This window comes from Phasianus colchicus, chromosome 4 (genome assembly GCF_987193195.1).
Source record: "Phasianus colchicus chromosome 4, bPhaCol1.hap1.1, whole genome shotgun sequence".
NCBI classification, from domain to species: domain Eukaryota; kingdom Metazoa; phylum Chordata; class Aves; order Galliformes; family Phasianidae; genus Phasianus; species Phasianus colchicus.
In genome coordinates, this window is record NC_143439.1 from 25,834,097 (window position 1) to 25,859,455 (window position 25,359).

A 25,359-nucleotide genomic window follows, 5' to 3' on the forward strand; every position below is an offset into this window, starting at 1 on the left:
CAGAAGTCTAAGTAGATACTTGAGAACATAGTAAATATGATAGACCAATATTTTCCTGTCCTGGTATGCAAGCAATTACAGACAATATTCACATTATAGATATGCTCATTCATATATTCAGATACCCTTGCATTGCAGATAATCAGCCAAAAAACAAAAACAAAAAAACAAACAGAAAAACAATCAGCCCACAGGAGGACCTGGATTTTATCCAGAACTTCATTTAAAAACAAAACAACAAGTACAATTTCAACATTTCTATGCCAGCAAATATCTCCAAGTTTACTCTACAGGGACAACTGTTCTAACAACTGGGAATGAAAATGAAAGACATTTTATTCCTCCCTTTCCATGGGAACCCGTTCTAATTTCAAGGCTGTTCTTAAGGCCACAGAGATGCAACTGCACTAACAGACAAAAAGTCTTTAATGCAAATAACAACCAAAAGAAAAAAAAAAATCAACATATGATGAAGCTCAATGCAATACAGTCTGAACTCCAATAACACTAATTTATCTTAAGGATAATAGAACAAAACTGCACTACTTTCAAACAGCCCAGATCAGTATTCTTGTGTGTTTATGCAACCCTCAGCAAGTTAGCCAACTGATGTACCACCTAGCTTCCCAAACTGTTTTGTACTGAAACTCTTTTTACTTGCACGTAACTTGCATATTAGTGGCCAATTCAATGATATAAATAGCAGTCAAGTAGAAATGTAGGCATTACCCAGGCATCATCAAACAGTCTTCTGTCCACCCCATATCTTGACAAATGCCCACACATATGTAGATAATATTTAAATGGTCATTAATTATTTAAGCAGGAAATGCTATTTGTCTATAAGACTATTTAAAACAAAAAACAAAAAATCCTAACACCAAAAAGTCCTACTATAGACTCCTGCTCATTACACAGCATCTTCACTATCTCTTAGTTGGAAATTCGATCTATTATTATCAAAATATCAACACTGTATAGATAGCTATTTATTCTAACCTCTTCTGCTGAGGTTGTTACTATTTGTTAGGCCTTACATGCCTGGATACTGGGAAGCACAGCAGAAGGTTTAAAAAAGGCTTACAATTGTGATGTTATAAATGCTGTCATCATAGAGTTTCAACATGGAACACTGATCCATTTATTACATTTCTTGCCTTGTGGATTTCCTGTGCACCTGCCAGATCTCTTCATGCAGACAGGCAGTCATAACTGAGAATATTTTCTAACATGGGTCAAGTTAAAGCAAATCAAAGTAACAGTGCTGATTAAGCTAGCCAAATCAGATACCAACCAAGTCTGGGCTTCAGATATTGACAGAGTGCACAAAGAGACATGGCCAAAAGACCAACAGTCTGCATGGGAATGGTACAGAGCACCACAGAGTTAATCTTCAGCCAAGTACAATGAGAGAATACAGCCATAAAGAAAGAGATCAGATCTATTGCCAGAAAGACTCCAGACATAGCAAAAAGTAACAACCACCAGTGCAACAGATGGAGCATGCCATAATGGATTTATGATCAGCCAGGCAGCATTGCTGCAATCACAAATAAAGCTCAGCACTTAGGCACGTAATGCATTCCCCTAAAGCCATCATCATCAAACCCTGGCAGAAGTTCACTCGCTGTTTGCTTGCATTGCAAATGTTTGAGAACATCTCCTACAAGAGAAGAGTGTGAATAGCAGAACACTGGCTATAGCAAGTCTATTGGCAAGGGAAGGAACATCACCTTTAGGGAGCTATGCTATTTTGGTATTCCCCTGGTGCCTTATGCCCCACAGCTGCAAGTGGTACATTTGGGTCTACCTCAATCCATTACTGGGACTTACTAATGACTTTTTATTTTTAATTAATTAATTAATTTATTAAACAGTTGTCTGGAAGGCCTTGCAGATAGGCTGCTCTATGCTTTCTTTACTCCAGCATTATCTTTCGATCTTACGGTTATGCACTTTTAAAACTCAGGTTTTAAGAAAACAACATCAATATTCATCATATTTCATTTATACTGTTTGTGGTTTGAAAGCTTGTTATTCATTGCACTCAGAAAAATAAACTGATGAAGGGAATTTCATGAGTTAAATCAGAGTACACAAATCAAGCATGCCAGTAGGATCTATGTTTGTAACAATTTAATGTCTACCTTCAGAAAAGACACATATTAAGATGGCACACATGAATGATATTGATCATTATATAGGACTTGTAGTCCTCTCAAAGAGGTTTCAGTGTATAGTAATAAAAAAGAATCTACACGATAGGATAACTCAGTTTCTGTCAGGAAAGCAAGCATGCAAACGGTCCCCAGCAGATATCTACACTGGCAGTTTCTGTAAGCCTCAGAGATTTTCTTTAAGGTGAGGGAAGAGTCAGTGCTCTACAAGAGATGTGCTTGGTTTTTGCTGCTGCAGACAAGTCAGGACTCCAGCCTCATGAATTCCCATGCCAGTCTAATTCCATCATGTGGCCCTCACCAAAATGCCCTTAAGGTAACTTACGTTCTTCAGGGGAGAACAGTTCTGGTATCCTGTTGATACTCAGTGTGATTTGCTCCATTCTATGCAAATGCCTAAAATCTTGAGATGGATTTTTAAGTCTGGCTCTTCATATAAGCCAAAGTTATTCAATGTATAAGAGAGAGTGACAAGCTCCATCATAAAAAACTCCCTTGAACTTTTCAAAAAGAACGTTCACACTATCTTAAGCATTTTTACACCATCAGCTTACGTGCTGCATATGAAAAACAAATGCTAAATGTGGCGCCTTACACTGAGTGGTATGGAGAATAGGTATGCCATACAATATTCCTATCATTACTAAATGAATCTCTATTGTATCCAGGAAGCAAGTAGAGGTCTTATATGGCTTTTATTAATAGAACTGTGATCTCTGTGGAATGCAAGTTGAGAAAACGCCTCATGCCTTTCTTCCCTACCTAACAACTGTTGCTGAGTGACATTATCAATTGCAACTTGTTAGAACAGAATAATAGGAAAAGTCTTCTGTAATCACTCACTGCACTTAAAAATGAAGTCAAGCTTTCTTTCAGTGTAACAGCATTATTTCCAATTTTTGAGTTGCATTCAGTGAACCTGGTTTCTTGAGTCTGCCCAAGCAGTAATCAGTGTACAGGAAAAAAGGGGGAACAGAAGACCTAGACTGTTTGCCAGTCTCATAATACCAAAAGATGATAGACTCCAGTCTTAAGCAACATGCGTTCATGAGCCATGAATGGCTTCATTTAGGGTAACTAGGAATAACTGAAGTACTGGTCATTTCTACCATGCACGGCTAAGGCAGATAAAGCAAAGAAAGGCTGCTATGTTCATTCAAGTATAAAGATGCCCTAAAAAATAAGCAGAGGGTTTGGAACTAAATGATCTTAAATGACCTTCCAAAACAAACTATTCTATGATTCCACAATCTCCATTTCTGGAGAGAAATAATAGAATCAGAGAATGGCTTAGGATGGCAAGGACCTTAAAAGATTAGCTGAACTCACCTGGTGTACTTAATTTTTAGTTATGCATAAGGTGATATTCTATGAAGGTTTCTGCAGAATTTGACATTATTAAAATTAGGATATTAAAAATGAAACATTTCACGTTGTCAAAAGTACTTAGCTTCTGTACAGACACCATATATCTGTATCAGTGCACGACGAGCTGTTTGCTGTATATAATAACTTCTACCAAATGATTATTTCAGAAGAAAGTTCCCCTGCAACACTATGTGCTTGTAGTTACAAACATTCTGATAGTTACTGAATGTCAGTTTTAATTCTGATAAAATATTTTGCCCAGTATGCATTTATGGGAACTGTAATTCCAACTATTAAATTATCTCTACTATCATCCTCCTACCTCAACTTAATGCAAAGAAAATACAAATATCAGCTGAACCTTCAACTCAGCTCTTGTATACGTAGAGTACTTTCATGCTATGGCCAGCCAGTTGGAATAGTAGGAATAGGCTAAAGGTTGCTTTTGATCTTTCCATTTCTATCAAGCAGCAGCTGCACAAAAGCCTGAGTTATTGACTCTCCGCAGGTCTGGAAATACAGGAAGAGAATTAATCTTACTGTGCAGGTCACTGTCACTGCAGATAGCCTATTAAGGAGCTAATTATACCCCAAATTAATCTGCAAGCAAGTTCATTTGTGTAGGTCAGTTTATAGGGTGCAGAACTTTAGAAGTGAATAAATATGTATGTGCTGTGACTTTTTCCATAAAATAAATAAATAATGTGTCAACTGTCATGATTTTCATAGAATAATGAATAAATACAGCTTCACTTCAGCACAATACAAAAGAAAAGCTAGGTATCATAATTATTTATAACTTGGCTGTAAGACCCTGACTACAAAGCAGTTACTTCTGAATAACAAATCAGTCCCTTTCAATTCAATGGGGCAAGTATGTGTATATGAGTAAGTGTTTACAAGATCAGTGCCAAAGTTAAAAGTGACCCAGTAAATGAAACCTTTACAATAGAATGGATTCCTTTTTCATTTAATTATTTTATAGTAGTAATACTACAATTTCACTGAAAAAAAAAAATTCTGATAGCTTATTAAGACATAGTCTTTAATGCACTTTAAAAAAAAATACAAAAGACTGCGCAGTTATCTCCTGCATTTGGTGCTATTCAGTGTTTTAATACTGTACATGATAGACTACTGCATTTGGTTTTTTTTGAAATCAGTATATGACACTGAACTGCAGGTGCTCCAACTGCTCAGAGGGAAACAGTTCAAAATAGATTTCAGTGCAATGGAGAAATCATCTGCATGAATTTAGCTAAAGGCAAGTATAAAGGAAAAAGGCAAATGAAGATGACACTGTTATAACATCAGGTATATAGTTGGCTACAGACTGAATTCATAATACTATACTATTGAGGGGGGGAAAAAAAAAAAGCCTCACTCCAGAAGGTAGTACATAAGTAATACATATCATATAGATGGCACATGACATAACTGTCCCACTTTTATGCAACTGATATTTTCACTGGTTCCACTAATAAAGTTTCAGCTGGAGCACTCTATTTAACATGGGAAACCAAACATCAATAAAAATGTCTGTGAACTGTATCTGAACTAGCACAAGTCCAAACATGGCAACCACAGTAATTCCAGGTCTAGAAAACAAAGCTTAGGAGCACAGACCAAGTTAAATCCTGTCCTCTTTACTCCAGAGAAGTACAGAGGTGAGAAGATGCATGCTAATAGTCTTTAAACTGATCACTTTTCCTATTTGGAGAAAAATTCCTAAGTACTTTAATTACATTGTATATATTTGGTTCACGTAAATAAACATTTAGGTAGATCTTGGGATAAGTGGGAAGCATTCTACTGATGAGAACAGTAAAAATCAGCACTGGTTGCATAAAGATACCACAGATATCACTATTACAGAACATTTTAGAAATAGGTTACAAACATTTGACAATCCATGTATATTTGGTACTATAGAGTCCAAATTACCTCTCAAGGTGCCTTTTAGTTTTACACAAGTGTTACTCAGACTTCATCTTCATAAACAAATTTTATGACTTATAATTAGTAGAGATTTTATATGCACATTTCTGGACTTACCTAATGCTGAACACTGATCTAATTCTTATATTTCTATGCCACATACACATTACTGATTAACTATAGGCACTGAAATTTAAAGAATAAATTTAACACAGTAGTCTGGTGACTATCCAAGCTAGAGAGAAAATATTTCTGAATTATTTAAGAAGAAAATATAATCTGTTTCATCACTTCTGTCTAGCAACAGGACTACATAGGCCTCAAATCCTGTACTGACCTATACACCTTCGGTATGATAAAAGAAGTTCCATCAAGTACAACTGCACAGTACATAAAATGTCCTCGGTTACACAGGCTTTGCAAAAAGAAAGGTTAATTTTAGTTCAAGAACTCAGGTTGGTAAAACTGCAATAATGCCTGTGGCTACTAACACATTTTCAAAAGATCTTTCCTTCTTCAATACTATAGCACACTATTGTAGCCAAATCATTTTAATAGCAAAAAAAGTAATTCTGGAATATTACAAGGAAACTACCAGCACTAACAGGATTTTAAGAGTATGTAATCAAGTTTAAACTAGAAAATGAAAACTAACATTTCCTCTAATGGGAGTTACTTTTAAGATACTATAAACTTCAATTAGGCAATGATAGGCTATTTTTTTTTTTGTTTTGTGGGGAGGTTTCCTGCTAAGGCTTTTGTGTGCTTAATAAAAACACATATCAAGATCACTCATTAAGTGGATATTCAATATTTAATTTTATCATTTAATAGAAGTTGTAGCTTCACATAACTTACTGAACATCTTCTAGACATTTGAGAAGTTGAGACCCAAAGTTACATGGTACTGTACAGTCTCTACTGAGGCATCCCCAAACTGTACTTCACAAACATAAACAAACCCAATGCCACCACATGCTGTGAACTGAAGCAGTATCATGACCCCTTCTACAAACACAAGCAAAGCTGCAGACTGCAAGATAAGGGAAGACCAAATGCCTTCCAACTTGATGTATTTTATTCTTTTCCCTCTACTTTTCTCCCAGTCCTTCTCCTTCCTTACTCAGATTTTCTATCAGTCTTCCCAGACTGATCCACCTTACAGTTAGCTGAAGTTTCTAACAAAAAGTTCTTCCCAATTTCAAGCAAAGACTAACATGTTCCCTCTGAGTGTTTCTGCCAGTGGGACAGATGGTCATTCCTTGCCATCCCACTCCAATGAATACGTGTACATGCATACACCCACACATACACCTATACAATTATTAACAGAAAAGCACACACGCACAGTAATGTAATAGTTCAAATGTTCTGATTAACATACTCAGATGAAAAAGCCACGAGCCAGAATTTCCTAAATCATGCAGAGAAGACACAATATAAATCCACCTCAAGTAATCCTGTAACGTAAACTAATCTCTGCTTTGTCGCAGTATAGAAGAATGAAAAGATCTTCAGATCTGTAGCTATTTCTGGCATATTTCTACTGTTTCCCACTTTGCATTTAACTCAGGTTATTTCTTGTTTTTTTGTGGTACCTAGAGATGAGTGGTGAATGTGCTAAGAGATGAGACAACCCTTCCTGTTATGCTGTCTAACTTAAAGTTTCTGTCATCTCAGAACAAAAGGAACCACAAGACACAAGCAAGGCAGCAAGGACCCCATATTGAGAAAAAGCATGCCTCAGTTGTGCAATAGGATAGCATAATCAAGAAAAGAGTTTTGTGTGTTCTGTGACCCAGAAGAAGAATTAAATGAAAATGGCATTGGCTCAGCAGAGGTGAGCTTGTGGAAACAGCAATACACAGCTCTGCCAAAATTCTGCTTGAGCAAACAGAAAAAAAGAATTTTAAAAGAGCTTTCAACTCAGTAAAATGTAGTGGGTCACACAGACACCCAAAAGCTCAACTTGACAAGCATGTAGCTTCCTGATACCTGCCAAGATGCAAATTCAAAGGAAGCAGAAGGACTTCTCAAATAATCTCAAATAAATCACAGGAAACCCCTAATCAAGAAATAATTATCATTAATACATGGATTAGTTTCACTGGAGTACTGCAAAATAATAACATACAAATGTGGAAAATTTCACCCACATATGGCTAAAATGGGATCAATTTTTAAAGCAATTAAGAATAGAAAAAGTGTACTAGAGTGGAAATATATGTCAATCTTAAGTACAGCCTTCTTAAGTATAGGCCATGGCCATTCTCTTAACAAGACACTGACTACAATACTTCAGTATCATTCTGAACATGTTTTCCTGCAAAAAATACTACTAATTTGCTTAAAAACATCGAACAATGTTGCTTCAGATTTTTGTTAAAAATAACAGAGAACTACAGAAAAATCTCCTGCAGATAAGCAATTGCCTAAAAAAATCAAAACAAAAAACACACAGCAACAAAAAAAAAAACAAACAGTAGTGATTAGATAGTAAATATAAACATACCTTGTCCTTGAGGAACTCCATAAAATTCAGCAGCTATCCTTGCTGCTTCCTTACGGTTCCCTTTTACAATGTAGAAATGACTAAGTATAGCAAGGCTGATCTTCACAAAGAGTTTAAAACAAAAAAGAGAAAGTATAGTAAAATAGACATTGGATAGCTGCTGGGCAAAAGGGCGACTTTCTTCTATGACAGTCATTGCTGCACGAAAAGCTCTCTCAGTGTTTGGATAGGGCTCTCAAATGTGTTGATAAGATCATATGGCTTCAGCCACGCACCCTTGGGAACAACTGGTCCGTAGGAAAGAAAATATCAGCTGGTCATGATGCTTGCTGCTCAAAATATGAGGATTATTTATACTGTACATAGTATTGAGTTCACTAACACTCCTGCTAGCCTGGCAAGTGGGTCGGAATGTAACAGAAAGAGAATCCAAGACTCTGGATTGTACTTGTTCCTCTTATAAGGTGTGTTTCATTCCAAATTATGCATTTCTAATCCATTTATTTATCCTATTTGTAGATGCCTTAAAAGACTCTGCCAACAATATTATTTTAAACTACAGTTTCATATTCTAAAACAGTAATTCAGGTAAATAAATCAGTTCTTATTAAAATAAGTTATCCTGCTTGAGTACAACTGCTCTTTTATGTGTATTCATTTACTATCAGGACAGTATCTTTCTTACAAAAACAGCCCACATCACTAAATATTTGAAATATACTCTAATAAAGAAACATATATTTAAAATAGACCACCTCCTGTTACTTTGTTCAGGCTGAGTGAAAATAGCTAGTATACATGGCTTTTACCATTATACAAAAATGGCATTCAGAGCAGATGACTGGAATCCAACACTGATATATTTTTATCAATATGATCACAATACATGGAAAATTAACCCATAAAGGCACCATTAAATATATAGCATGGAATATTTTTAATGTTTGTGATACATATTTCATTGTGCAGATTTGTATTATTTTAAGCCAATGACATAACAGGCTTTATTTCTTGACCAGTTTTAGAGAAGGGAATCAAAGTTCCTCAGATTCTTTATGAATTAATTAGTTTATATACCAGAAGCTTATTACTCACAGTTATCAGAAGTTACACACAAATTGTTCCACTAGTGAGTAATGAGTAAATGCTGGTGTCAGAACGTGACACAAATGGAGGAGCTGCAGGACAGAACTAGATTCCTCAGTAAGCCATATCCCTAAAATAAAGGATTGTGGCAGCATAAGCGAGGGTCCTGTTCTAATTCCATTGCACTTCCTTTTAATTAAAAAAGAAATAATATATTTACTTATAATTTTAAATATTCTACACATAGTAATTCTAAACTAAAAACACCCTTTCTCTTCTTCTCTGGATTCTCATGTTTGATTGTCCAAACAGAACATTTTAGAATGTTGGCAACTGTCCATGGGTATGATCCAAATGTCACTATATCCAAAGATTCCCCTGACTTTAATGAACAGCATAGCAGATATGATATGAAAAAATATTTCTAAAGAAAAAGTGACAAAATAATCCTCTTATCACCTGGCTCCAAGAGTGATTTATTATAGTAAGAACTAATATTTTCTGAAAATTACACTCAAATAAACATTTATAAATGAAGAAAAGACAATGATAAAAAAAATATATATGCTTAGAAAAAAAATAATGATTTATTAACAGACAAGACCTAAATTGTGCTTATCTTGAGAGAAGCAGACATTCAGTTGTTATTCTTGGGGAAAAAAGAACAAACTGCATAGAAAACAGTAACTACAAGGGGCAATAACAAAGTAGTTTACAGTCTAAACTGTATTGGTCTGTGAAAAAAAAAAAAAGTATCAATTTTCTCCTAAATTTTGTTTATAGACATTTTCTCATCCAGCTAGAATAGGAACTGCTCTCCTTGTACCATAGTTAGAAGTAGAAGTGAGTACTTAAAATACCAAATGAAAATCCTTTTTTATATTTGGCACATTGTTATCTGACACTGAATTGAGGTGTCATGTTTTCCATAAGGATAAATAGGCATTATGTTCTGAGCAAGCACTGCCAATTTCCGTTTTAAGCATTAGCAGAAATGATATTTCCCTTAATAACACATTCAGCATATGAATTTCATTTGTTTTCCATATCTCTACTTCTTCCGTATTTCTCACAATTCCCAAACCACCTGAAGTACCTGTTTTTGCAAATTTGCCATGCAGAATAAAGAAGAATCAATTATCTAATGGAAAACCCCCTCCCTCCCTCCCATCCCCCCCTTTTTTTTAACCTGACTGCATAGTGTTTAATCTAGTAGGTGTTCTTTTTCATCTGGACTTCTCCCATGTTTTGTTAAATAACAAAAGAGAAGAGCCTTTCTTTGTAGAGGCAAAAATCCAAATAGCAATTACTATAAATAACAGAGTTAACAGCAGCATTCAGAGTTAATCATCCACTTACAATACTGTTTTCATGCTTCTTTTAACTGCAGCAGACAGATCACTGAACAGAGAAATTTCTCAGTCCTTAGGTGTCTTCTTCAGGTTGAATTTTTCAGTAAAGAGCAAAAAAATAATGAGTGCCTTTAGAAAAATAAGGTTATAGATGCATGTAATATTTGTAAGTGATTTCTCAAAAAAAAAAAAAAAACCAAAAACAAAAAAACACAACCTCATTGACCTATAAATCTTCTGCATTTACAAATAGCAAAAAGGAAAAGAAAGAGCAGGACTATTCCTCTATCAAAGCTTCTCTTCCATTTTTTCTCTCCTAATTTTCTCTCCATGGCTATAAACAGTATGCTAAAGAAATGAATTATGAGTTTTGAGAGTTTAAGTTCACACATAGGAAGAAGCTATTTTAGCAAATTTAGCAAAATTACTGTCCTAGTAATATTTCTGTTATTTCTTTCTAGCCCCATAACTCTCATGTGAAAACAGACATGAAAACAGAATGATGGTTTAAATGTTAATGCTCATGTGGTATTTTGGAAGAATCAACAATGTAAAGAATGAGACTTGAACACAAAATAATTGAGAGCAAGACTGGGAAAATAGAAAAAAAAAAGCTACAGATGCTGGAACTGAAATCAGAAAGTATAAGTCTGAGTGAATAAAACAAGAAAACGACAATTGATGTGACTGTCAATGTACCTGAACATAAAAAAGATGGCAATAGTAAATGTTCCAAATTTTGTAATGCATGCCAATGTGAAGCAACTGGAGTCTGATCTGCAGCAGTGCGGAACAGTGATGGCTTCCAAACAGAGATCAATATGCAACATTATAAAAATATGAAAGCACTTAAAACAGCATGGACTCAATCTGGACATTCTGATTTCCTCAATAATTTTGACGTCTGAGAAAGAAATTCCTTTGTGCCTCACTTTGTCACTTTAAAAATGGGCTTAATAAGACCACTGAGTAGCAGTATTCTGTAGATGACTTCATTGTTGTAAATGCAGAGTGAAAACAATAGGTGAGTGGTGAAAATAGATGAATATTGAAATATTCAATAGGTGAATAGCAAAAACTAATCAGGTACATAACTTTTCTTTTAATGCAAAATTTGGATAACGTAAATAAAATGAAATACCGAATGATAATTCATTTAATTAATTTCCAAAAAATTATTCTAATATAAATATTAGAAATAAATATTATTATAAAGGGCTTACCACAACAGACAATACACAGAGTCAATAAAACCTTTAAAAATACCAAATGTTCTTTTGAGCTGTACCCTTAATAAGTTACACCTCCCAACGTAAGCACAAGCAAACCATGTTTCTCTGATAGCTAGGAGTTCAGAAATTGGAGGACATGAAACAGCTGCTGGGTCCAAACAGGAACTCAAGCCGAATAGAACAATCCAGACATCATTCTTCATTGTAAAATAGGAAGAGACGGTACAGATGTAGTGCTACTGTTTTGGAGGAATGAAAAAAAGAAAGTGGGAGAACACAAACTTTGGTCCAGAGAAGTGCAACACTGTCTCAGATCTACTGTTTTTCATTGCTACCTGTTGGCTATCCTTAAAAATTCTACAAATTTATTTGACTTATGACAAAGCTTGATTCTCCAAATAAAAATCTAAGAGTTGTGTTGCCAATTGTGGCAAATGCAACACTATTAAAATAAACGAATTAAAGGCCTACATCTTTTTTCACATCTTGTTTTCATCCTCAAATGCCTTAAAGTCAAGTCCATCAAGAATCTACACAATGCAACGTTGTAACTAATTCCGAAGTTACACTTCTCTAAGAATTTTACAGTTACAATAGTTTCTGCTACTATCTTTCTTGTCCAAATAGTGCAATGCAATGATATTTTATGCACAAGAGGAAATCAAACACCATAAAACATACTACCTTCCTTCTCTCAGTAGACATGCTCTGATTTCTGACATTCATTCCTCTCTAGGGCTTTGAATTTAGACACCATTCCTCCTCTCTTGTAAGACTATGAAAGACATCAGTTTATTTAAAAAACTTTAATGCACAAAGACTTGCCTTCAGTTTTGTTAGATATCCAGTTCCTCTCGATATTTTGCTATGGTACATTATTTTGACCAGTTCTTGAATTGCTCAAGAAACTCCAAATTCATGCCTTCAGGTGCATATTTTTACTCCTCCCATTGTATTAAAAATCAGTACTCCAATGGAACTTAAATTCTATATAAATCAAGCTCTTCCACTATTGAACCACGGGAATGATACAACTTTGCATTTGTAACATCATGAAAATTTTATTTAATCAAATGCTAAATTTTAATGAATTTAAACTGATTTTATTCTGGTGTTTGGTCTTTGGAAAACAGTTCCAACATACAGACATGCAAATCTGAATTTACAGAGGATGGAATTACTGTCCCAGGATTTAAACATCAATCAATACCTTCTGACATTCCAGACACTCTTCACATAACATATATTTAAAACCATAAAAAGTATCACAGATATTAAAATGATTATGAAATTCCAGTTTTCTAACTCTCTCAATCCTTGAAAAGAACATACAGAAATTTTAAAGCCATATCACTTTGTTACACACCCAGTGTACAGCTGCTTGTCACAATGGTGATAGATTCCACTTCAACTATAAGTCTAATATCAAACAATCTCTGCTATCAGCAACACTATTTTGGGCACCGCAATATAAGAAGAACACGAAACTATTAAAGGAGAGGACAGCTACAAAGATGCTGAGGGACCTGTTGGGCAAGACACATAAGGGATAGCCAAGGTCCCTTGGCTTGATCAGCCCAAAAAGGAGACAGAGAGAAGGCATCGTGGTACCCTATGGCCTCTTCACGAGGCGAGCAAAGGGGCAGTTGCTGATCTCTGCTCTCTAATGGCAGTGACAGGACCCAAAGGAATGGAAAGGAACTCTGAAGGATCAGGTTGTGTTCAGAAAAATGTCCTTCTACGTGGTGATGGCATGGAACAGAGTCCTGAGGGCAGTGGGCACAGCCCTGAGCAGCCAGAGTTTAAGGAGCATTTGGACAATGCACTCAGACGTAGGGTTTGAATTTTGGATGGTGCTGTGTGGAGCCAGGAGTTGGACTCCATCATCCCTGTGGGTCCATTCCAACTCAGGATATTCTGTAATTCTATAATTATCCTATGAGCATGTTTGATCTGCTTAATCACTCCATCTACTAACTGACAGTAAAGCTGATACCTACACTGTATAACTGACCTGCTTACAAATAAATTCAATCTGTATTCTGCTAAGAAGTACTTTACATTTGTCCTACAATATTTATTTCAGTCCATTGGGACAACTCAGTTATTAAGAGTACTACAGCAGAAGATTCCAATAGAAGTCACGTATCTACTTGGAGACATTACTAAAACCAGAAACATGTCAGACAGCAGACACACACAGACTGTTGACAGATAAAAGTCTTGCCCATAGAAATTTTAAAAGTTAGCACATCCAGCTGCTCATTCCATTCCTCCACTCTAAGTTCTTGCCCCTCTCTCTCCCTTCCTGGAAATTAGCAGGGAGGAATGTATATTGGCATTTAGCCAGTTCAGTTCAAAATCTGGCAATTTAATTTTAACTTCTTAATAAACTAACTTGCTGGACATTTCACTAAAAAGCATTTGCACACCTTATCACCCATTCTGCTACAGAGATAGCAACTTCCAGTTGAAGAGTAGTGAACAATAATGTTGAAACTCATGTACAAACTGCCTATTAATAAAGAAGTTTGGCTGTAATTTTTGATACTGGACTTAGTGATATAGCTGTATTAATTAATCTTTGAAGAGTCTCCTTATTTTGTACATCGTTCCCTTTTCCATAGTACCTTTTTTGGGTCCCCCAAAAATATTTGATATTTGAACTGCCTTGACAGAACTAACTTTGCTGTTTCTCTAGCAGACAGCTCAGTAATCTGAATTCACATAATTTAGTCTGGCATTTTGCAGTTTTTACAGTCAATCTTTTCTGTAATAACAGCACAGTGACATATTCTTATTAAATAGCTATCTCTACTTAAAAACAAATAAACAAGTCAGCAACATTGAAATTCCAGAAAACCCATGATGTGAAGATTTGTTTTTCATCACAAATAAGAGTTAGTATATATCTGAAAAATAGGACCAATGGAAATTTTGTTTCAGAGGACAGTTTTCAAATGACCATGTTTGCACCTGTAACTAATGCCTCTCTGCTATTTTGTAACCTATACAGACCTCAGCTATTTGAATAAATATTCCCTGGAGGTAATAAACTATTTCAGATCTATAGAAAATCATTATTTATTTATTTACAAGGGCTTCGAATTATGTTGTCAAGATAACGAGCATTAATTATTCAAAAGTCAAAAAAATTGACTGAAATAATAATATCTGAGTGGTGAATGTTTCTTGTCACCAATTTGAAATCCTTTCATAATTACTGGTTGTTATTCTACATTATGGCCTATCTTTTAATTTTGCTTTAACCTTTTAACTGATTCTTTATCATAAATTTCTCCTAAAAGGGATGATATAATCTCTTTCCTTTATCTTTATACTCTCCTCATTTTTTAAAATGTTTTTATTTTTTATTTTTTGGCCACAATTTATTCTAGACCAAGTAGAAGTGGCTTAATTTATCTCCTTTTCCTGTAAAGCATATTTCTGGTGCCTATGAATGGTCTTAATATATGAAACTGCTAAGACAATTTCATGACTTGGAAGTGCTGAGAGTAAAAAGATTATACAGCAAGCAGATATCCAGGAGTCACTATATCCTGACTCTCATGGCTGGTGATAATATCAGAAAGGTTTTTCCATCCACTAAAATTGGTATCAGTTAAATGATATCATCATGACAGAGCTGGCAAAACATTCTTTTCCTCAAGCTGAGGCATGACAGTCTCTGCTTGGTGCTTTTACAAGAGATGTAAAAATACTTTGTGATGAAGAACTTGTGAATGACTTAGAGAATGAGGTAAAAGTAGGGTGAGGTGCTCACAAAGCTGAGCATCAAAGTAGAACACCTCACCCAAAGTTCAAAGCTGTTTTCTTTCAGAAGACCACCATCAGCATCAGCTGCTGACTGGGATCAATTCTGCTGAAGTGCTTATACTACACAAAAAGAGCACATGTACATCAGAGAGCAAATACTTCTCTTTTAAGTGACATTAAATTAAAGGTTCTCTTAAAATAAATTCACAACTCCATAAGTAACAGCCATAATTATTCATTTCTCTTAAGAACACAGAGCTAACATGAAGTTGCCTAGACCTTTTGATTTCAACTTTCTGCATGTACTCAACTGCTGCTTTGTAAATTTTACTACTTTATTTCCAAAATTTCTATGTTTTCCCAGCAGTGGAGTTCTCTAATATCTAATGACAAGAACAGCAACTATAAGGACTACAGATACAAGAAAATAATACTCTTATTATTTGTAACTATCTTTTCCATGCTAGCAGAGATTTTGTTACTTCCAAAATGTTTAATTTTCCCGGTTTGCAGCAAGTTTCCTTTTTGCTGCTAAGTCTACAAATATTTTGGTGGAATATATCCACTTTCCAGTGACAGTTATCCAAAGTTTCAGTAACATTCAATTCTAAACCATAAATCATAAAACCTCCATCTCCCAATAAGTGATGTTTTGAATAGCAAATCAAAACATCAAACAAAAGTTGATATACACCTTTACACAAGAAAGTCTGAGCTCCGTATTTCTGGAATTATTTTGGAACATGAAGAAAACACAGAATTATCACACGCAAACTGGCAAAGAATTTAACAACAACACATTGCTAAAGAGACAATCCTGTTCGGGTCTGCAACTTATTTCACTATGGGAGATGCACAGACACATGGAAAACAATAGCACATCCCCATGGATACCTTCACCCCCTAAAGTTAATAATCTGTAGCGCAAATCTGTTGATCACTGTATTTATGTAGTGTATGAAGAGAGAATTAGTACTATCCTAATCCTTTTCCCTACCTTTATCTGGAAAGATCTGTTTTCTTCCCTGAATTTCAGACCTGACTGAGTTACGGGGGAAAAAAAGAAACAGCACCATAATATTTCTATTTCAGATTGGCCTGATGGTTTGTGCCTTCTTCCCACTGTCCCTTCAGGTGTCATGTCAGTACAGAAAGGACACTGAGGTGCTGGAGCAGGTCCAAAGAAGGGCAACAAGGCTTGTGAAGGGCTTGGAGAATATGTCCTATGAGGAGAGACTGAAGGAACTGGGGCTGTTCAGTCTGGGGAAAAGGAGGCTGAAGGGAGACCTTATTGCTCTCTTCCAGTATCTGAAAGTGCTTACAGCGAGAGCGGGGTTGGTCTCTTCTCACTGGTGACAGGACAAGGGGAAATGGCCTCAAGTTGTGCCAGGGTAAGTTTAGGTTGGATATCAGGAAAAACTTCTTTACAGAAAGGGTTGTTAAGCACTGGAATAGGCTTCCCAGGGAGGTGGTTGAGTCACCATCCCTGAATGTGTTTAAAAACCGTTTGGATGTGGTGCTCAGGGACATGATTTAGTGGAGGGTTGTTAGAGTTAGGGTGGTATGGTTAGGTTGTGGTTGGACTCAATGATCTTTAAGGTCTTTTCCAATCTGAGCGGTTCTATGATTCTATCAGGCCTTCTACCTTTTCAGATCCCTGCGTGTTAACTCCTGTGCCAACTCCTAGCATTCATTACACTGGAATAGTAGTGTTGGGAAGTTAAATATAACTGAACCACTGCTGACACCTGTTGTCTACCCTGAGGAATTGGTATTAATCAGGCCTAGCATACATAATACAGTTAAACACACAAATACCATTGTACAGACTCTATAAAAACAAAAGCACGTATCACTCAGGCTTACTGTACAATGATTTAGAAGGAAATGGAAAGAAAACGACATACACTGTTCCTCTCCTGCGACTCACAACGCCCCAGCTCCATGGGGCAGGAACAAGCCCTGGGGAAGGGTCTGCAATGATGGCGAATGAACCAACACACTGCATAAACCCCACCGTGCTGGCAGCAACCCGCAGTGAAATTCCAACCTACTCACTAGGGCGAAGGACTGCCTTGTGCCGCAAATGGCGTGGGATCACAGAGTCCTTTGGTACAGAAAAGCATTGTAATGACAAGATGACGTACACGCTAAGTGTACAGATAACAAAACGGGAATGCCAACGAGTCGGGGACCGCCTCCATCACACGCAGCTCAAGACGAGGGCGACCGTGCCTGAGCTCTGCCGGCTCTCAGGCAGACAAGCTGTCAGGACGCCTGCTCGAGACAGAAAGCAAACGCACACGAAAAGCCTCACCCACAGCCACACCGAGCGGGCGGGGCTTTTCTTTCGGCATCCTTCCCTCCGACACAGCACGCTGCCCGGGAGGCGGAGGCGGGCCCCGCGCCAACCCGCTGCCGGCGCCCGAGGGAAGCGCGGCGGCCCCGCGCGCAGGCGCAGTGCAGGCGCAGGGCGTGCTCTCGGCGGGGCCGCGCCTCTCCCTGCCGGCCGCGCGCCCCTTCCTCCGCGGCCCAAGCGACGGCGCCGCTGCCGCCCGTCTGTGCCGCGGCTCAGGACCGGCGGAGCCGCTCCCCGACCCCGGCCCGAGCAGCGGCTGCAGCCCGGGAGCCCGCGCGGCGGGCAGAGCGGGGGGGGAGATGAACACGGTGCTGTCCCGGGCCAACTCGCTCTTCGCCTTCTCGCTGAGCGTGATGGCGGCGCTCACCTTCGGCTGCTTCATCACCACCGCCTTCAAGGAGCGCAGCGTGCCCGTCAGCATCGCCGTGTCCCGGGTCACGCTGTGAGTGGGGGTCGGGCGGCGGGGCGGGCGGGGTAACGCCCGGCACCGGGACCCTCGCGGGCGGGCCCTTCCGCTCCGCTCCTCCCCGTCGATCCCCGTTTTCCGCCCGGCGGCCGAAGCGGCCGCGGCCGCGGGGGGCTCCGCTTCCCCCGGCGGGGCCAATGAGGGAGCCCCACGACGGCGCTTCGCCGCCTCCCGCCCCGCCGGGCGGGGTTCCGGGAGGGCCGGGGGCCGGGGCGTGCCGCGCAGCGGCGGCTTGCGCCGGGCGGCCGGTGCGAGCTCGGAGGCTCCGCGCTTTGGGGCTGCCCGAGGCGGGTTGGATGGGACCCCGGCGGCGTGGTCGGCTGGGTGGTGGCCGGCCCGCCGCCGGGGGCTGCAGCTGGGTGGGCGGCACGGGCCTTTCCGGCTCGAGCCGTGCTGTGACCGAGCTAGATCTGAACCAGCTGGTAACGCGTTCTCTTGAGAGCAGCTTGGAGATTTTGTTTTCCTTTGCATCCTGCACAAAGCCCCATACCCGCAGGACACAGCGGGCTGATGTAACCTTTTTATTCAGCATTTTGGTTTTTATTTTTTTTTGAGAGTTTGTCACAGGAAGCTTGCATCAAGTTCACGGTGGCCAACACGCATGGCTGCGGTTCCACCAGCAGCCAGGTTCCTGCCACTAAGAGCCCCAGGGCCTGACTCCTGCTTCTGCTGGCATGGCTCTTTACCAGAGTTAGACCTGAGAATGGGACGGTTCTGATCTTTAACTTTCCTTTGAGTCAAAATTTGTCTTTTATTTTTCTTCTTCTTCTTTTTTTTTTTTTTTTTCCTCTTTACTGGGCTTGTTTTGGGCCTCGTCAATGAGTTAAAGCAGCTCTCAGAGCTGCTTAGCCACCCCAAGGCTTGTGGATGGCTGGCAGCAGCCTTTGGAAGGCGAAATGATCCCAAATAGAGTGGGATCTGCAGTCACCTTTTGGATTGCTTTAACACCTCCGTTAGCCCTGTGTGTATACTGAGTAGAGGATTGAAAAAAAAAAAAAAAAGCTTAAAACTGGCACAAGGAGAAATATAGAGTGTTCTGCTGAATTTCACAGCATTAATTTTGTGCTAATGCCTGACCTAGATGAAATGTATGTGACCTGTCCCTTCAGTGATGCATGGATCTGCTAGTAATGAAAGAAGAGGCATTATACCTGAGGTATTTCTGTTGAACTTCTAATAAGTTCCACAGGCCCCCATCTTCAGGCCCATTACCCCAGTAGACTGACAGGCAGTTATTTGGAAATTATGTCAAGTGCTTGACAAGAATTATTACTTAAAAAGATGTTTGCGTAGGAATGGAAATCCTTAACAAGTCTTACATTGGTGAGTTTGGGTGGTGATTTTCTTAATTACTGTATCCAATAATGTGGTTTTCACTGGTTAATACTTTTTTCCTCTGAGATTACTGAATTTATTTTATATGAAATTACATTTTAGCAGACTAATTTTAACAGCAGAATAAATGTAACTGGTAAGTTCATAATTCCCAAGGTCTTTGTTACATGAGGAATTAGGGCTCATGGTTCATTGCCAGCTTGCTTTCTGTTGCAGCGTAAGCTTGTAGCAGTAAGTTTGGTAGGCTAAGTTTTAACTATATATATATATATATATATATATATAAAAACCTGTGTTATTTTTGTTTCTATTTTTTTAAACACAGTTTACTATGGCAATGTCAGATAATTTCTCAAAAAGTGGATTTGTAGCAAAGTCTTCCAAAACTTGTCTATGATTTTTACAAGGTAAAAGGAATTAAGTGTTTTCCTCCTTTTTTTCCTTAATGACTGAGCATGCCAAGGAGAAATTCTCTCAGTTGTTTAAACTGCAAAATTAATGACAGTTAATCAGAATGGTTGGAGTGTCTTGTATGAGACTAAACACTGAAGGTTTTCTAACGTAGTCAATAAATATTATTTTAAATGATTGTCAGCTGTAGAGCCAGCCTTCCAATTGGCTTACAAATGTGAAGATGGGGATAGGTAACGCACACTTTGCTAAAAATGTAATGTGGTTTAGGTACAGAAAACTGCAAATGGTCCTTAACTGGAAAATAATTTCAGGGTTTTTGTGTAATTTACATAGACTTCTGTGGGGGTAAAACCCATCATTTAAAACTGGGGCTCTAAACATTCTGGAAGGCAGGCTTTATTGTATTATGTGGTTATATTTTAGCCAAATGCTTTTGTAAGGAAGTACAGGGAACACATGGGGGAAGTATGCAGAATAATAATTTGCTTAAAATGTGAGAGAGAAATAAGGAGAAGATAATCTTGTTTTGTTTTATCTTAGAAGAAATGTAGAAGATTTCACTGGACCTAGAGAAAGAAGTGATCTGGCGTTCGTCACGTTTGACATCACTGCAGATATCCTTAATGGAAAAAAAAAATGGTTTGAAAACACTTTGAAATAAGATCTTGACTTTTATTGTTGTTAACTTATAATCTTGATACGTAGGACTTGAAAAAAAGACAGAAATTTGTCTTAAAGTCTGAGTTTAAAGCGGTGAAAAAAAATGGTATTTTGCATATCTAGGGCATGAAAGTAGAACCTGGAGTAGTTGTTCTGTAAATGGCGCTGGGTGAGCTGTTTCTTTTGCTTTTTTTTTTTTTTATGCCTGCTCTTAAAATAAAGCTCTGTAGAGAAGTGCATTTTAATGCCAGGGCAATGTTAGTGTTAAGTGAAGATGGTATTTGTGTTTTGAGGTGTGAACTAGTTGCAGCGTTTATATAATGCAGTGGTTAGACTGTCGTAATGGATCTAGAAACTCTGATGTAACTTTGAAGCTTTTCTGTGCTGAGATTTTTAAAATTCCAGCTGCATTCTAGTTGTATACAAGTATCTGTCCTCCTTTAAAAAGAAATGGTGTTTGTTTACTTTCTTAGATGCTAAGCTATCAAATCTCTAACACTTAGTACCATTCAGTTCATTGGTAAGCATACAAGGTACTGCAAAAATCTACTGTATTTATTTTTACCCTCTTATTGCTGATAACTTTATTCAGCTTATTTGTGTTTCTCCTTTTGTGTGTCATTCCTGTTAGTCTTTTTTTATTGGCTTTTTTTAATTGAAAAGGGAGGTGAGTTGTGGGTATCATTAGTTTTGTCGATGAAAGGAAATCATTCTTGGGATTAAGATACAAAAATCCTATTTTTTCAGAGGAAATCAGTACCAAATATAAGGTAGCATGTTTTAGCTGAAGTGATTACACAAAGCTTTGCTTTGCAGCTGGGCTGAAATTCCTATAATTTTTCCCTGTTAGCTGTTCTTTGTCACTGTGTTAGACAAGGCACAGATTTCCTCTGTGCTTCAGAGGAGATTGATACATTGAGTAAGCAAATCAAATACAGTTCTTGAGTGGATGTAAAAGCTGAATGAACTGGTGAACTGAATTTTTGCCCGTGTTTCTTGTGTGGTAGTGAGGAGGTTTTGTTTTTTCAATCAGCTGAAAGCAGAAGTAAGCTCCTGAGACTATGTTGTATCTCTGAAATGCTCGTATTTATTCAAACCAGAAACTAAAATGCTTCTGAAGTAGATTAATTGAATTGTATATTGGGAGGGAGCAGGACAGGACCTCTGTAGATGTTCTCATACAGTATCTGCAGTATGTGGGTGTTAAAGACTCTATGTTCTATTAAGGCTTTTTTTATACTAGCAGTAGTTTTAAATTTGCTTAAGAAAAATTTGGCTTAATCTTTGATGCTTGACATAAACAAATCTCGCAGTATGTAGAGTTGTAAAATATAACTTTCCGATAGTTGTTTTGGATGAAATCTGTAGAAAGATATGGCTCTCAACTAATGGATGTGATTTGTTAGTTCCAATGAGAATTAAATACATTGACTGTTAGGAGATAACTCCCCTCTCCTTCCCCTAGATTCAAAAGCTCACTTGTCTGTACTTAATGGCTGGCTTTAGGAATTATTTTGGAAATCTTTTTTTGTGGGATTTCTTAACTTTGTTGTTTTGACTTAGCTGGAGCTGCTTTACCTGAATATTTTAGTCACTTATTCTTGTAATAACAGCTGAAATTATTTAATTCTTTCCTTCCTTTGCTTTTGAACTCGAGTCTTCAAAATCTGATTCAGACTTGGAATGAGTAGGACAAGATAGATTCTCCAACCAGCATCAAAATCTGTTTTGTTTCATTAATGTTCCAAGATAGAGAAGAATAGAATTATAAAGATGACATTCTTGTAGGCCGGGGGAGTAGAACATCATCTTTAATCTTTATTATTGTTAAAGAGGTATTTTCCTTAGCAATCACAGTGCATTTCATTGCTAAATGAACAACAGACATTTAAAATATCACCATTATTATTCTGATTGTCTTGAATGGCAGTTTTCAGTGTTTTACCATTGATCAGAAATCTTGGGCAGAGATCTATAAGTTGAATAAGCTAATGTTCTTTGTAGAAAGTAGATAATTATATTTGATAATTTCAGGTGTCCCTTCCAGTATGATAGACTTGTAGTCTACTGACTTTTCTAATGCAGATATTATAGGCTCTTTGAGCTCTCTGCACTCTGTAAGTTTTGTATTATGTATTGATTGGTTCTATTATACCTTCATCCTCATTTGGATGCTAGCGCTCCTTGATAGTATAAATGATAGTTTTAAAGAGTTGCTGAAAAATTCTGTCTTGCTTTACCTTTAAGATTTTTCTGATAGGTCAGCTAGCAATGGATCAAAGTTACTGACTTGTAATGTCAAATATAGAACTCCTAAATCATTACATGAAATAGCTATTCATTTTTTTTAATCTGATTTATGAAATCTGTGGCTTTAAAGTGATTGAAGATTGTGCTGGAAGTCTTGGAAAAGCTCTGATCTGTAAATAAAATAAGGTATATTGAAATGTAAGAACTTGCTGTAATCATCATGGTCTGGATATCTAGTGAAAATAAAAAGTTTACAATATGATAACTTTTTCCTTAATGTACATACATTTGCAGAGTATATTTGACTGGAATGTTAAACAATTGTTTCTATATTTGTCTGCGGAATACTCAACAAAAAACAATGTAAGTACAAAAGAGAAAGTTGAAGCTATTACCCATTCTGTACTGCATTGATTTTTAACACTTTGAAATTCTGCTGGGAAGAGTTAAGGTGCTAGAGTTTCCTACTGGCTTGGACCATTTTCACTGGCTTTAATGGTTATTTTCTTAACAGCTTAACCGCATGGTGGGAAGTCTTTGAACTTGATATGTGCCTTGTAGACAGAAAGAAAAGTAATGCGTACCTTAGAATTGAATTATTCTCACATGTTTGTGCTGTCAGATGTACTTTTCCCCAACTTTTTCCAGTTGACTTGTTGCAGATGGATGTAGTGGCCTTTAGTTTCACCAGGTGTCATGGATTTTCATTAGTTGCTGATATCAGCAAGGATATAGTGAAGGTTTTTTTAAAAAAGTTATTTTACAAATGCAATGGATACTGCATTTGCAAGAACAAACAGTCTTTAACTTTTTGTTAAAGACTGAGAATTCATTGTCTTGTTTCATATTATAGTTTTGTTTATACGTATATCTCCAGTTCTCACTTTAGCCAATTACTCTGGACAAATTGTGCTGTATCATACTGTATGAGACTTTAACTGCATGCCATTCTTACTACCTCTCTACTTAGATCAGTATACAGTTAAGTAAGATTTTGGGATCCACCTTTTTGATATGCTCATACAACTCTTGGAATTATGCTTGCAACTGAAGTAGAGATGTTTTTCCCCCATTGAAGTTGAAAAAAATTAAATACCTGAGCAATGCAGCTCAATTTGTCTTTTGTCTGAAAAAAAGTCTAAATTCTTCTTGTAAAAACTAACTTCTGCAATTCCAAAGGAACACCTATCATACTTTTTGTCTTTGAAATCGTCTGACTTACTAAAATCGTGTTTGTGGTGTTGCACTGAGCTGTTCTGTTGTTCCAGGTATCATGCCACACTTCAGTGCATAGTAGCATCAGTTTTCTTGGTGTACAGCATTATTTTTGTTAAACTGCTTACGTGTGTTATGAACACATACTTCAGTTTTTCAGTGGATATGCTTTTTAATTTCAGTGACCAGACATGCTCTGAGACATGATCTTGCTAATTTAATTGTAATTGTGTTTTTAGGCTCTGAACCAAGTGGTCCTTTGGGACAAGATCATTTTGAGAGGAGATAATCCAAGGCTGTTCTTAAAAGACATGAAGTCGAAGTACTTTTTCTTTGATGATGGAAATGGTCTCAAGTAAGTAAATCACTTTGGTGGTTTTGTGTTGTTTTTTTTAATCCTGACATCTCCATTTACTTGCATGCTTCTCATTTTACAAGTATTTGTATTGCTATGATAAGGTATGTATATTCCATTAGTCTGTTGTCTTTGTACATGTATCCTAAGGTCATGCTTCTAACATCCTTGTTCTACAGAATTGGCTTTGTGCTGCACTCAACTCCAAAAGACTAGAATAATTAAAAAATAAATAACTGTAAAACGGAATATTTCATGAAGTGATTATGTAAAACTTAAAATCCCTTTTTTTGTTTTTTTCTGGATCATGAAAATTACTCTCATCCTGCATTAGTTAATGTTAGTATTGGTTAGGTAAATTTTGGTACTTATGCTGATTTTCTTTCTTGTTTTTTTTTTTTTGCAGGGGAAACAGGAATGTCACTTTGACGCTTTCCTGGAATGTTGTACCAAATGCCGGCCTTCTACCTCTTGTGACAGGATCAGGACATATGTCTGTACCTTTCCCAGATACCTATGAAACAACAAAAAGTTATTAAATTATAATACTGAAGCAACATATTTTTATACTTGTATATTGTGAATAAATTTTATTGCGGTTTCTTCACACATCCCACACAACCCTCCTATGAAAGGTACTTAATTTCCTCAGGTTCAGCATCATGGAAAAAGGAAAAAATTGAATTTTTTTAAATAAAATGTTGAAATTGAAACCTAAAGTAGAGGTAAATTGTGGAGTACTGTTTTTTGGTGTTGGGGTGGGAAACCAGTTTTTTGTTTTTTGTTTTTTTTGTTCATTTTCTTTTCTTGGCCATCTGGTATAGACCTACCTTTCTTTTAAATAAACATTTTTACACCGGAAA

The 25,359-nt window shown here is 37.3% G+C and overlaps 2 protein-coding genes across 6 annotated transcripts in view; one reads left to right on the plus strand and one right to left on the minus strand.

The window, feature by feature from the left end:
- ASB5 (ankyrin repeat and SOCS box containing 5) overlaps positions 1-18,303 on the minus strand; it is a 35,720-nt gene extending 17,417 nt beyond the window's left edge. The window contains exon 1 of one of the 4 annotated variants that reach the window (XM_031596621.2): positions 7,996-8,206. In XM_031596621.2, the coding sequence (XP_031452481.1) occupies positions 7,996-8,191 (196 nt within the window). In that variant the 5' untranslated portion in view covers positions 8,192-8,206. Of the gene's footprint in view, positions 1-999; positions 1,835-7,995; positions 8,207-17,759; positions 17,780-18,168 lie in introns of those variants that run through there. The other 3 variants (XM_090138931.1, XM_090138932.1, XM_031596620.2) reach the window with 3 other exon arrangements.
- SPCS3 (signal peptidase complex subunit 3) lies at positions 17,963-25,359 on the plus strand. Of its 2 annotated transcripts, none has more exons than XM_031596625.2 (5): positions 17,963-18,243; positions 20,557-20,630; positions 23,213-23,289; positions 24,381-24,496; positions 24,903-25,359. In XM_031596625.2, the coding sequence occupies exons 1-5, from the start codon at positions 18,101-18,103 to the stop codon at positions 25,033-25,035; spliced, it is 543 nt and encodes a 180-aa protein (XP_031452485.1). In that variant the 5' UTR covers positions 17,963-18,100; the 3' UTR covers positions 25,036-25,359. The 2 variants fall into 2 exon arrangements, with proteins under 2 accessions (XP_031452485.1, XP_089995064.1); XM_090138938.1 differs by having other exon boundaries at positions 20,560-20,630.

Excerpts from the sequence above, each read along its gene's own strand:
- SPCS3 (XM_031596625.2), top strand. The coding sequence starts at position 18,101 with ATGAACACGGTGCTGTCCCGGGCCAACTCGCTCTTCGCCTTCTCGCTG. Across the intron at positions 18,244-20,556 it reads GCCGTGTCCCGGGTCACGCT|AAGAAATGTAGAAGATTTCA; the intron begins GTGAGTGGGGGT and ends GTTTTATCTTAG. Across the intron at positions 24,497-24,902 it reads GATGATGGAAATGGTCTCAA|GGGAAACAGGAATGTCACTT; the intron begins GTAAGTAAATCA and ends TTTTTTTTGCAG.